General features: G+C 39.1%; 1 protein-coding gene across 2 annotated transcripts in view; it reads right to left on the bottom strand.

Annotated features, from left to right (window-relative positions):
* LOC143514298 (RNA-binding motif, single-stranded-interacting protein 2-like) overlaps window positions 1–10,197 on the bottom strand; it is a 54,022-nt gene extending 43,825 nt beyond the window's left edge. The window contains exon 1 of one of the 2 annotated variants that reach the window (XM_077005302.1): window positions 10,027–10,197. In XM_077005302.1, the coding sequence (XP_076861417.1) occupies window positions 10,027–10,098 (72 nt within the window). In that variant the 5' untranslated portion in view covers window positions 10,099–10,197. The remainder of the gene's footprint in view (window positions 1–10,026) is intronic. The other variant, XM_077005313.1, reaches the window with a different exon arrangement.
* Between the last annotated feature and the right edge of the window lie 1,406 nt (window positions 10,198–11,603).

The following is an 11,603-nucleotide window of genomic DNA, read 5'->3' on the forward strand; positions in this document are numbered from 1 at the left end:
TTTGTTCTATCAGTCGGTTTGTGCTTTCACGTTCGTTGTTTTTCTAGCCCTGTATTTCCCGTCATCTGTTTGTTCCTGCCTGGTCCGTGAGTCTTCCCTGTTCTCGTCTCGTCATGCCTGTTTCTTGTTCTTGTTCGGACTGCTTGCACGTTATGACCCCTGCCTGTTCTATCGACTCTGGTTTTGGTATTCCCTGTATTAAATCTCGCTCATCTCTGCATTTGTGTCCGTCTCCTCGCTCCGTGGCGCGAGCCACGTTACAGAATCCCTTATAGGGGTTTAAAGGATTTGCTCCTGGCTTCAAGGTTTCACAGTTAAAATTCAGAGAAAGAGAGTGTTAAGAGAACTTTCGCTTCATGTTTTGCTGAATTGTGTATCATTGGAAGTCACTACTCAATAATGACTTCAACCACTTAGTAAATATTTTGTTTTCTTGCGCTTATCATGTTACCTTTTACACTGAGTAACTACAATAAAGAATCCATAACAGTGAAAAGTAGAGGTGTGCCAAAAAATCGATTCATATATCAAAAATTGATTCTCATTTACTACGATTCAGAATCGATTTTAAATGTCCCAAAATCGATTCTAAGTCGTGGTGAAGTCTCACGTTACGTAATTACAAAATTACGCGAGACTTTACGCAGCAGATTCTGGGACACACTCATGCGTGGAAAAGTTTCAAAACAGATGGAGGAAAGAGATATTCAACCTCTCCGGTCTTCATTTAAGGCAAAAATATGGGTTCGTTTTGGTTTTTACCGAATGCCGGGGAAGACCGAACTGGACACAATGTAGCTCGTGTGCAAGGCTTGTGTAACGCGGTGAGCACGGGAGCGTTAATATAGAGAAGGGTGAGAAATAATATAGAGAAGGGTGGACCCAAGTGCAAGATCAAGACGTTTGACACTCGTCACATGTATTAGCGAGAGGGAAACGCGCACAGCGACCCAGAACGAACAAACAAAACAACACGGAAGACTCGACGCGAGAGAATAGAAACCAAAACCGTGAGGTCACGGAGTAAATAGAAACAAAAAACAATGCGGAAAATACAACGCGTGGAAAATAACACTCAACCGTAGTGAGACGGGAGGAAGAAACAAAACAACAGTAACTTAAAAAACAGCGCGGATAAATGCAATGCGAAAACGAAACCAAGGACACCAGCAGAAGTAACTGGTAAAAAACGCCGCAGCAAAATAAAACCCTTCCCAAAAATAAAGGCAAAACGGATAGGAAGAAATACAGGATAGGGAAAACTTGAGATGGGTCAGGAAGCATTGCAGGAGATAGATACTCGAATAAGTAAAGAGAAAGCATAACAGAGAGAGGTGGCGAGACGATAAGCGATCAGCAATCACAGAAAGCAGAGACTGGCAGAGAACGTACGGTTACACCGGTTTAAGCCTGGTTTATACTCGACGCGCTGTGGCTCCGCCCGTGCACCTCTCGAATTTTGTAACTTCGCGCGCGCCGCACTTCAGCGCGATGGACAAAGTCATGTTTGCCGGGTTCATACACCTATACAAGGTGGAATTAAAGCACTTGTACGTCACTTTAAAGGTCCATTTCAATATTTCCCAGCACGTTAAACTTAATTAAGTTAAATATTTATACATATACTCGAAATGAATCGAAATAATTCGCTTTTTTCTATCACATTATTTAATGGTTGTTTATTTGTTTATTTTCAAAACGCCCAATCTTAACGTCTTCACGTTCTCTCATGTTTCGTCCTGGAATTACAAGAGGCTCGTATTTGTTAACGTAATTTCAACATTTTAATGTACTTTAGCCTAAATTCCAGCACTTTTCAAACCTGAAACACAAAGCAACATCAAAATGGGTCAGGTAAATGTTCATTCCCCTTTTTTTGAGGGGTGTTTCTTTATACTACCACATATCGTTTCGGACAACATTGCAAAGCCATATTTATGTTTGATGCCTGGTGTATATATATATGGAAGAAAAATAGTTCCATCGGATTTTGAATTCGTATTTGAAGCACTGAATTTGTTTGCCCTTGAATTTGAAGCTCTGAATTTTTTTTGCACTGAAATTATGCATCTGAATTTTGTTGCCTTTGAATTTAATGCTTATTAAAATACAATGAAAAAAAATTCGGGCGTTAAAAAATTCAAAAGATTTTTTTTCAAGTTGCTCGAATTCGATTGGTCAAATTTGGCTCACAAAATACGCGTGCAAAATTTCGCGTGCTAAAATACGAGTTCAAAGATATTCAGAGTAAACATCCGGGACACAAAGGATGAGCAATCGATTCAAGACTCCAATCGAACCAAATCCAACCAATCACGCTCCACTGGTCACGGCGCTGTTTGAAGCCACAGGCGGAGAGAGAGTGAGTTATGTCGGCGCACGGGATCGGCTCCTCTTCGGTGAGTGTATTTACTCCTTTATTTGTCTATTGTGGTGTTTTTAAGATTCAGTAAGATACAGTAAACGACGTGTTGCACATCAGAGGTTTGCGCTGGACTGATCTTTTTTTTTAACTCGCTATGTAGTCAACATAGCTGCGTATGTGTGTGTCCGTCAGTCCACACTGTGCTTTATGATATTATATTTATCATAAAATCATTACATTCGTTTATTACTTCCTTACCAGTCGAGTAGTTTACAGCTGTTTTCAACTGTCTCCGTGGGGTAATGGTTAGTGACGAGAGCTTCGGACAAAACGGGCCTGACGAGCGATTTGTTTTTTTAAATTATTATTATATGTATAAAATCTTTCTCTCTGAGTTTACTTTTGGATAAGGAATTTATTTTTTCATTTTCTCTTCTGTTTATTACTCTAAACAGGTAGTTGGACGTGTCACAAGACAGATCAAGCAGTTAATGCCCGGTTCACACTACACGATTTTAGGCTGGTTTTTCAGTCGCCGACTGATCGGCGACAGAAACTGTGGTCGGAGGCAAATCGGCGATCACTGTGTGAACTGCTGAAAGACGCTCGCCGAGCCGTCGCCGACTCGTCGCAGACGACCGGCAGATATCTAGCATGTTTAATATCTAGCAGTCTGCGACTGAGAGTCGGCAGCAGCGTCTAGCTACAGCCAATGGGAACGCGGAGAGAGAACCGCGGCACCGCTGAAGATATCTCTGAAGAATGTAAAAAACTTTCAAGAATGCTTTCAAAACAGTAACCCAGCAAACACACAAACTCCTCACCTTTCTTACAACTTTACTACAACACTGTGTTTAAGTTATTGTGACAGCACTGGAGAAATAGTGCGATTGATTATATCTATGTTCACTGCAACGGAGAGATGAAATAATTCTGGCAACTTGGGACTATGGAGTGTTTAAACGGTAAAAAAAAAAATTATAATAACGAAAATGTGGAGTACATGTACATTGTTTTTTTCTTCTATGTGGTGTTGCTGGTTCTGGCGAGAGTTTCGTTTTCGTGTTCTCGTGTTTTTGGACGGCAGCAAGATGAGTCGGCGATTCCCCAGTTCCCCAGTCGTGTAATTCGTGAGCCCGCGTCGCCGATCAGTCATAGTAGTGCGGACGGCACAAAAACCTGACGACTGAAAAGTCGTGTATTGTGAACCATGCATTAGACGAGGGATTAAAGAATCCCCAATGTGGACAGTGCTCACTCGACGACCTGACAGTGGCCTTGCTTTTTCCAAAAGAGGCAGAAGGGAATTTGACTAACTCTGTTATGTTTGATATCATTTTTGAAAACTTCAACTCTTAATAAAATGAAAGTGAGTCAAGCATGAGTTTTAATTAGTTTTATTTTCTGTGGTGTATAATTTTTACCTTTATGTCAAACATCAGAATAACAAAATTGGGCAATCAAACAACTTTTGATTGTATCCATTTACTACACTGTAAATAATTTAAAAAAGTAATGAAGCTGCATCTCAGTTTTTTATTGTTTTTTTTTATTACTCAAACTAAAACTGATGACAAAATTTGCCATTAATTTTTCATTCATATGGTCTTAACTTTGTAAAGATGTGTTATTTTATTCCAATTCTCAGACCAGTTGTTTCAATAGACAGGAAATTCTCACAAAACTGGACAGCAGAAATGTAAAGATCACAGCCAGAGGACTGGGATGCAGCTCCTAGGTTAACTGCATCTCTCAAAGCTGTCATCTGTTCATCTGTCAGTGGGCATTCTGTGTGAGGGACAATGATTTTTGAGTGGTCATCAATGGGAAGTCCGTTGTTGTCCCACTCAATATTGGGAATCTCCATTCCCTACAAATAAGTTGTATACACTTATGTGGATAAAATAGCCACTTCCAAACTTTATACATAAACCACACTATTTGTTAAAATCATATTACACTTTCATGTACCTCTGTGCTATCTGCTGCAGGAATTGGGTGATGTGAATGACCCAGCACCCACAGTTGATTAGGGGTCATGTGGCTCTCTGTTCTTATTGGATGATTGTCCCAACCACTACAAAAAGTATCTAGGTCTTCCTGCAGGCGTGGTAGGAACACATAGTGGCAACAGAAGATGTGTGTGATGTTGGAAATGTTGAGCCCTCTCCTTCAAGGTAATGGAGAACATCATAGTAGATGCTTGTTACAACGACCCATAGACTTCACCACAGCCTTTTAATCCTGGAATATGATCAAACTGAAATACCTTGTATTAAAAATAACAAAACAACTTGCACTCAAGTTCTGAAACTTCTACTTCAAAAAAGGGCGTCGCCCCCTCAGGCGAGGTGTCCCGCCCCCTCAATTTAAATAATAAGACCCATTTATTTTACTATTGCTACTGCCCCCTCGCTCGCTCAACAATCATCACACGCCGCCACCCCCACTGAATATGTCCTGGCACCGGTCCAGTATATATATAAATGAATAAAAAATATTAATTATAACAAATAGCTCATCAGTCGCGGGTATCGAACCCAGGCCCGTTTTGTCCGAAGCTTTCGTCACTAACCATTACCCCACGGAGACAGTTGAAAACAACTGTAAACTACTCGACTGGTAAGGAAGTAATAAACGAATGTAATGTTTTATGATAAATATAATATCATAAAGCACAGTGTGGACTGACGGACACACACATACGCAGCTATGTTGACTACATAGCGAGTTAAAAAAAAAGATCAGTCTAGCGCAAACCTCTGATGTGCAACACGTCGTTTACTGTATCTTACTGAATCTTAAAAACACCACAATAGACAAATAAAGGAGTAAATACACTCACCGAAGAGGAGCCGATCCCGTGCGCCGACATAACTCACTCTCTCTCCGCCTGTGGCTTCAAACAGCGCCGTGACCAGTGGAGCGTGATTGGTTGGATTTGGTTCGATTGGAGTCTTGAATCGATTGCTCATCCTTTGTGTCCCGGATGTTTACTCTGAATATCTTTGAACTCGTATTTTAGCACGCGAAATTTTGCACGCGTATTTTGTGAGCCAAATTTGACCAATCGAATTCGAGCAACTTGAAAAAAAATCTTTTGAATTTTTTAACGCCCGAATTTTTTTTCATTGTATTTTAATAAGCATTAAATTCAAAGGCAACAAAATTCAGATGCATAATTTCAGTGCAAAAAAAATTCAGAGCTTCAAATTCAAGGGCAAACAAATTCAGTGCTTCAAATACGAATTCAAAATCCGATGGAACTATTTTTCTTCCATATATATACGGTCTCTGGTCAGGTAAAAATGTTCTTTCCCCGGTTTTGCAGAGGTTTTTTATTCTCCACTGCCACCTATCGCCACCTATCGTTTCGGAGAACACTGCAGCGACGCTCGCGACGTTCGCGAAAGTATAAACGCCTACACCGCTCGCGCAGGGTCGCGCGAGGTGGGCGGAGCCGCGCGCTACGGTCGCTCGCGAAAGTATAAACCAGGCTTAAACCAGGCTTTAGTCTGGGACTGAGTCTGGTACCCCTAGCAACGGCTCAGGGAACTGCATCCGCGCCAGCCCTGACAGCTCGCAAAATGAAGCTCAAGAACAACAACAAAAACCATTTTATTTTACCAAAGCACTTTATTTTTGTTAATTAAATGTGAAAGACACTTAATTTTCTGTATTTGTCATTCTGTCTTGCAAAATAGACTGTAGTAGATGCAGATTTTATAGACTGAAGCAGACATTTTTATAAATCAAATCGTTTTTTGAATCGAAAATCGATTTTGAATCGAATCGTGGCCCCCAAAATCGGAATCGAATCGAATCGTGAAATAGTAAACGATTCCCACCCCTAGTGAAAAGTATTCACAATTCACAATTTGAAGTGTTCAACATGTAGCTGCAGGTGTTTACTGCATTAAGCCATGAAAACCCAGAGTTTCAAAGGGCACAAAGGGTTCTTTCTAGCACCAACAGCAAATTAATAAAGAAAACAATAATACTGTAGACAGCAGGAAACACAGAAATACATTAAGACTGAAATTTGGTACAGCACATAAAACAAAAAAATACATTTTTATGATATTGTAATATTATTTTTGTGTATTTTATTATATTATTATTTCTTTTATTACATTGTTGTTTATGAATAATTATATTATACTATTATTGTTTATTATTTATTTTATTATATTATTTCTCTGCATTCCAGTGCCTCACCATCTTTGCATCAGTACATTAAAAAGGGGGAAACACACATCTCTATCTTAGTTTCTCAGGTAGGCCAGAAATAAAGCATTTTCTTGATTTTTCTTGATTATAGAGCCTAAGCTATATTTAACATGGCTCACCAGTTAAGAGAAGTATAGCCAGGATGTCTGGGAAGTGTAGTATTGAGTAACGTCATTTTGAAGGCAATGTGGTAACTCAAAACCCTGTGCCATCTGGTTCTTTAATCGCTACCCACTCACAAAAGCCCTTTTTTATCCCTCACCCCTCATTTATTTTCCATCATTTATTTTGTGTTCTTGCCTTTGTTTACCCTCATGGCCTAGGTACAGGAGCCAGGGGGCAGGCCAGACAGAAGGAGAGATGGCAGCAGAGATATGTCTGGAATTCTCCATGTGCGTACTTGACCTCTAGATGAACTCCAAAGTTCAACTTTATAGCCATGAAGGATGCTGTTTCAGTCCCTTTAATGTAAAAATGTAGCTTTGGATATTTGACCAAAGAAAACTCTTTTGTCTTGCAAAGAGTGATGTTATATATTGAAATCCACTTCTGTGCTCACATCCTGAAAATAGTTTGGTAAACAGCCTGAGCAACACTGCTGTCACAAACTCTTCCATCTCTGTGATATATTTTTAACGCTTGGCAGATCTCTATAATCTATATTTAACGCTTTACAGTTATCGAGTGTTCTTTCAGTGGTATCTGTATTTAATGCTTTACAATTCTCTGTGATATGCATTTAACGCTTTACAGTTATCGAGTCTTCTTTCTGTGCAATCAGTTTTCTCAGGTTTACAGTGTGATACATTCTGTTTAAATCATAACAAAACCCAATCACTTCTTCTGTAGTGTTATGTCCATTTATAGTAAAAAAAAAAAAAAAAAGCTGCAATTAAATCCATTTGACAATGGTAGTGTGATGCAGCATATAACTTATACATTCACAAATTAATGATTCTTCAGATCGGAATCAATAAATTAAAAAAACAGTTTTCTGAAAGCTCTGTATGCACTGTGCGTCACTGCAGGGTTAGGGTTTGTGTTAGGATGTATGTACTTAATCAGCATAATTCTGTGAATAATAACACTGCTATAACCTTATAGGTGTTACATGTATACTCCATTATAGAAACTGCTGTTTACTACAGACTTGTACAGGAATTACAGGATTTCAGCATATGTGCAGCAGACATGGGCTGACTTTCAAATCCTTGCACTCATTGATGAAATATCGTTTACGGTTTTAACTTTTGACAACATCCTCTGTGTGGCTTTAGGTTGCTAGTGATTTAAGCACTAACCCTAACCTTCCTGTTATGGGAGGAAATAAACACAACATCGGGGCATCTGGGTTACACCCTTTTACAGACAGATGCATGATTGTTCTTGGGAAATACAGTTCATTGTACTACAATAACCAAAGTTCATAGAATACAATCTATAAACTATATTTCCTCACTTAGGTTTAGGGTTGTAGTGGTGCAAGAGGCAAACATCAAGAATCAAGCACGTTCTCTGAACTTCTAAATTGCTATGACGGTTCATTATACACAATGGTAGTAAAACATAGTATATCAGTTTAAAAGTAAATAAAAAAGAGTTCTGTAAGTATCTCTGAATTACACAGTCCGTCTATAGCTGTAAATGAAAAAAGTTGGCTTGGGGGTATTTTAACCTACGCGGATGTAGTTCAACTAATAAAAATGTCCACACAGCCGACAACTTAGTATTATAAAGATGTCTACGAGATGGACGTTTCCTTTTCTTACACAAATACATTTGGTTATGCTGAGTAATAAATGGCCATAATCAGTTTACAGAGAAGCTTGATTTACCCATGACGTTCAAAATTCTCATGGACAGTTGCTTGTGACGCATTCGCAGCGCCCCGGGCCACCTCGCGCTACGCGGTGATATCGAGCGCGTTAATGACGGACAATTTTTTTATCCAATGTGAACACTGCCTACATTACACGGTTGCACAATAGGTCCGCCAGAGGCTCTCGACTAGTGAGCAGTTCTGAGTAGGTAAACCAACACGTGAAAACTATGTGGATCGCAGATGTTAAGTCAAACAATTTCATCGTGCGATGATCAAACATTTAAAAGTACATCTACATTTACAAAAAATATTTACTTATTGGTCCTACTTTAAAGATGTTAGGGCAGACAAATCTCGAACTCGACGTTAACTTTGTCAGAAGAGTTGTTCCAGGTCTGTGCAGGTCTGTGGAAGCACGGACATTTCGAAACTAACATTGTTCCTTAGTCTATATCTGAGATGTAAATGTTTAAATCCTCGAACTGTCAGGCACAATTCACATCTCGGATTATGTAAATCACGTAAAATAGTGAAAAGTACAGCAAACAAAGCTAAAATAAGGAAAATACAGAGGCGTCACGACAGTTAAGTTTAGTCGTTAGCTGTAGTCGTTTGCTGTGTCGTATGTAACACTTAAGTCGAACTGTACTCGTCTGTTGTGTCATATATAACACAGTTAAGTCGAACTGTAGGCGTCTGTTGTGTCATATATAACACTTAAATTGAACTGTAGTCGTCTGTTGTGTCATATATAACACTGTTAAGTCGAACTGTAGTCGTCTGTTGTGTCATATATAACACAGTTAAGTCGAACTGTAGGCGTCTGTTGTGTCATATATAACACTTAAATTGAACTGTAGTCGTCTGTTGTGTCATATATAACACTGTTAAGTCGAACTGTAGTCGTCTGTTGTGTCATATATTACACTGTTAAGTCGAACTGTAGTCGTCTCGTGTGCTCTTTCAAGGGGTGGGGCATTCTGAGTTTACAGAAGTTTGCCAAACTTGGCGGATTCCAGTAAAAATTAATCAGGCGCTCCAGTTTATGGTATGTCTTAGCGTCCTGTCCTGCATCTCTTAAACGGTACTAACGTTATCTTTATAATAACTAATAGATAACATCTCGATCTTCTATCTCCTATCTCACTCTTTCCCGAGGTGCAGGAACACAAGCACACACACACACACACACACACACACACACACACACACACACACTCCCTCTCCCCTCCCCTCTCTCTCTCTCTCTCACACACACACACATACACACGTCGTTTTCCAGCGTTCCTACCAAAGTTTGTCCCTTCCAATGACTCTTTGTCGAGTCCAACAACATCAGCGCTCTTAAAACTTGGGAAGGCCTTTCAGAAGGTTGTTTACGATAAATACAACCTAAGAAGAAACCGTGACTTTTTACACACATAACGAAAAATATGAAGTACACAGACAATTTCTTCAGGAAAGCTCAACTTCTCCGTTTCTGAGCGTCGCCCTCAAGGACACTGCAGCTTACTGTCATGCATAAATTGGTTTCTATTGCAAAAGCTATGAAAACTCTCGTCTGGGCAGTCACCTCCGGTGTAAGTTAAAAAGCTCATATTAGCATTACCTTTTTACTGTTTCTGCTGTTGTATCCGTTGTATGGATTGATTCCTGTCCTTGGCGGTACGGAGAGCAGCATTTTCTCAACGCTATGTCCGGAGCGGCGAGTAGTGCCAAGGCTGCCAGCTGACGTCAGCTAGGGAAGTTCAGCTTGGAATGGGGGAGCGCGTTAAGTCCCGCTGCCGCCAGGACTGTGTCGAGCGTCCATTGAGCTCATCTGGGTCCTAGCGCCGAAGTCACGCAACTATCATAAACCTGGAAACGAACAGCATTTTAAATTGTTACAAAGTAAAAAAACAAGTGTACATGTGCCCGTTTTTCTAATATAGAAATCTAAAACGTCGGTCTGATGTAACAAACAAAACAATCATGCGTTACTCAAAGTCGCAATTCTTGTTGAAATGCTTAACCACTTCTATTCGTATTTGTTTAAATAGGGGTGATATGTAGTATTACAAAGGTTATGTATGAAATAGACTACTACCTAAACAGTGCAGTTTGGACACGGAAATTCGAATTCAAACGGATGTGTATTATATGTTAGAGGACACCTTCAATCAATATTTATGCAATCTGCTGATATGTAAACTACTGAAGTAAATTTGATTTTAATTTATGTACTTGTATTTCTTCTTGTATATAATTCTGACATTCTGCTAATGTTTTAATATTCATATTCAGTGAAAGTATTTAAAATTTTAAGAATAAAAATATATGATACACTACAAAAAATATGGAGTGAGGTTTACTTAAAAAAACCTAGTACACATTTTACACACAGAAATACTAAGTAAATTTAACATAGCAATTTTTAAAGTAAAATGTACTTGCATCTCCTTACAGTTTTTATTAGTAATACCAAAGTAATATTTACCACTGAAAGCAAGTAAATTTAACAAAGCATATATTCAAGTAATATTTACTCATAATTGTCAGTGTATTTAACTACAAATGTTTCAGTAAATGTTACCTTGCGTACATGAATTATACAATTAGATTTTACTCAGTGTACTTTAGTAGATTTTACTACAACAATGTAGCACCACATTCTCTATAGGCTTTTTATTATTTACATAATAGGAATCATTTTTGAAGTTCTTTAATAATGCTTAACTGAAATGAAATGAAATGTGCCATATTTGTCAATTGTGAATTTACACCCCAATCGAAATTTGTCCTCCGCATTTACCCATCTGTGCAATTAGAACACACACAAACACACACTAGTGATTACTAGGGGGCTGTGGTGCACAAGTGCCCAGAGCGGTGGGCAGCCCTAGCCCGGCGCCCGGGGAGCAGTTGGGGTTAGGTGCCTTGCTCAAGGGCACCTCAGTCATGGCCTCAGGTCTTGGAATCGAACCTACGACCCTCCGGTCACAAGACCAGTTCCCTAACCACCAGGCCATGACTGCCCCATATATTTTTATAAACTGCCACATATTTTTATTACAGTATTAATTTCTGATATAAAACCAGCAATAAAATGTTACATGACAGTTTTAGCAAAGCATTGCACAACATTTTGTAAAGAAGGAAGAAAAATTGCTTCTTTTATTGCAACAACACCAGCTCAAACAAGCAGTG

Source organism: Brachyhypopomus gauderio, chromosome 1 (genome assembly GCF_052324685.1).
Source record: "Brachyhypopomus gauderio isolate BG-103 chromosome 1, BGAUD_0.2, whole genome shotgun sequence".
Classification (NCBI taxonomy): domain Eukaryota; kingdom Metazoa; phylum Chordata; class Actinopteri; order Gymnotiformes; family Hypopomidae; genus Brachyhypopomus; species Brachyhypopomus gauderio.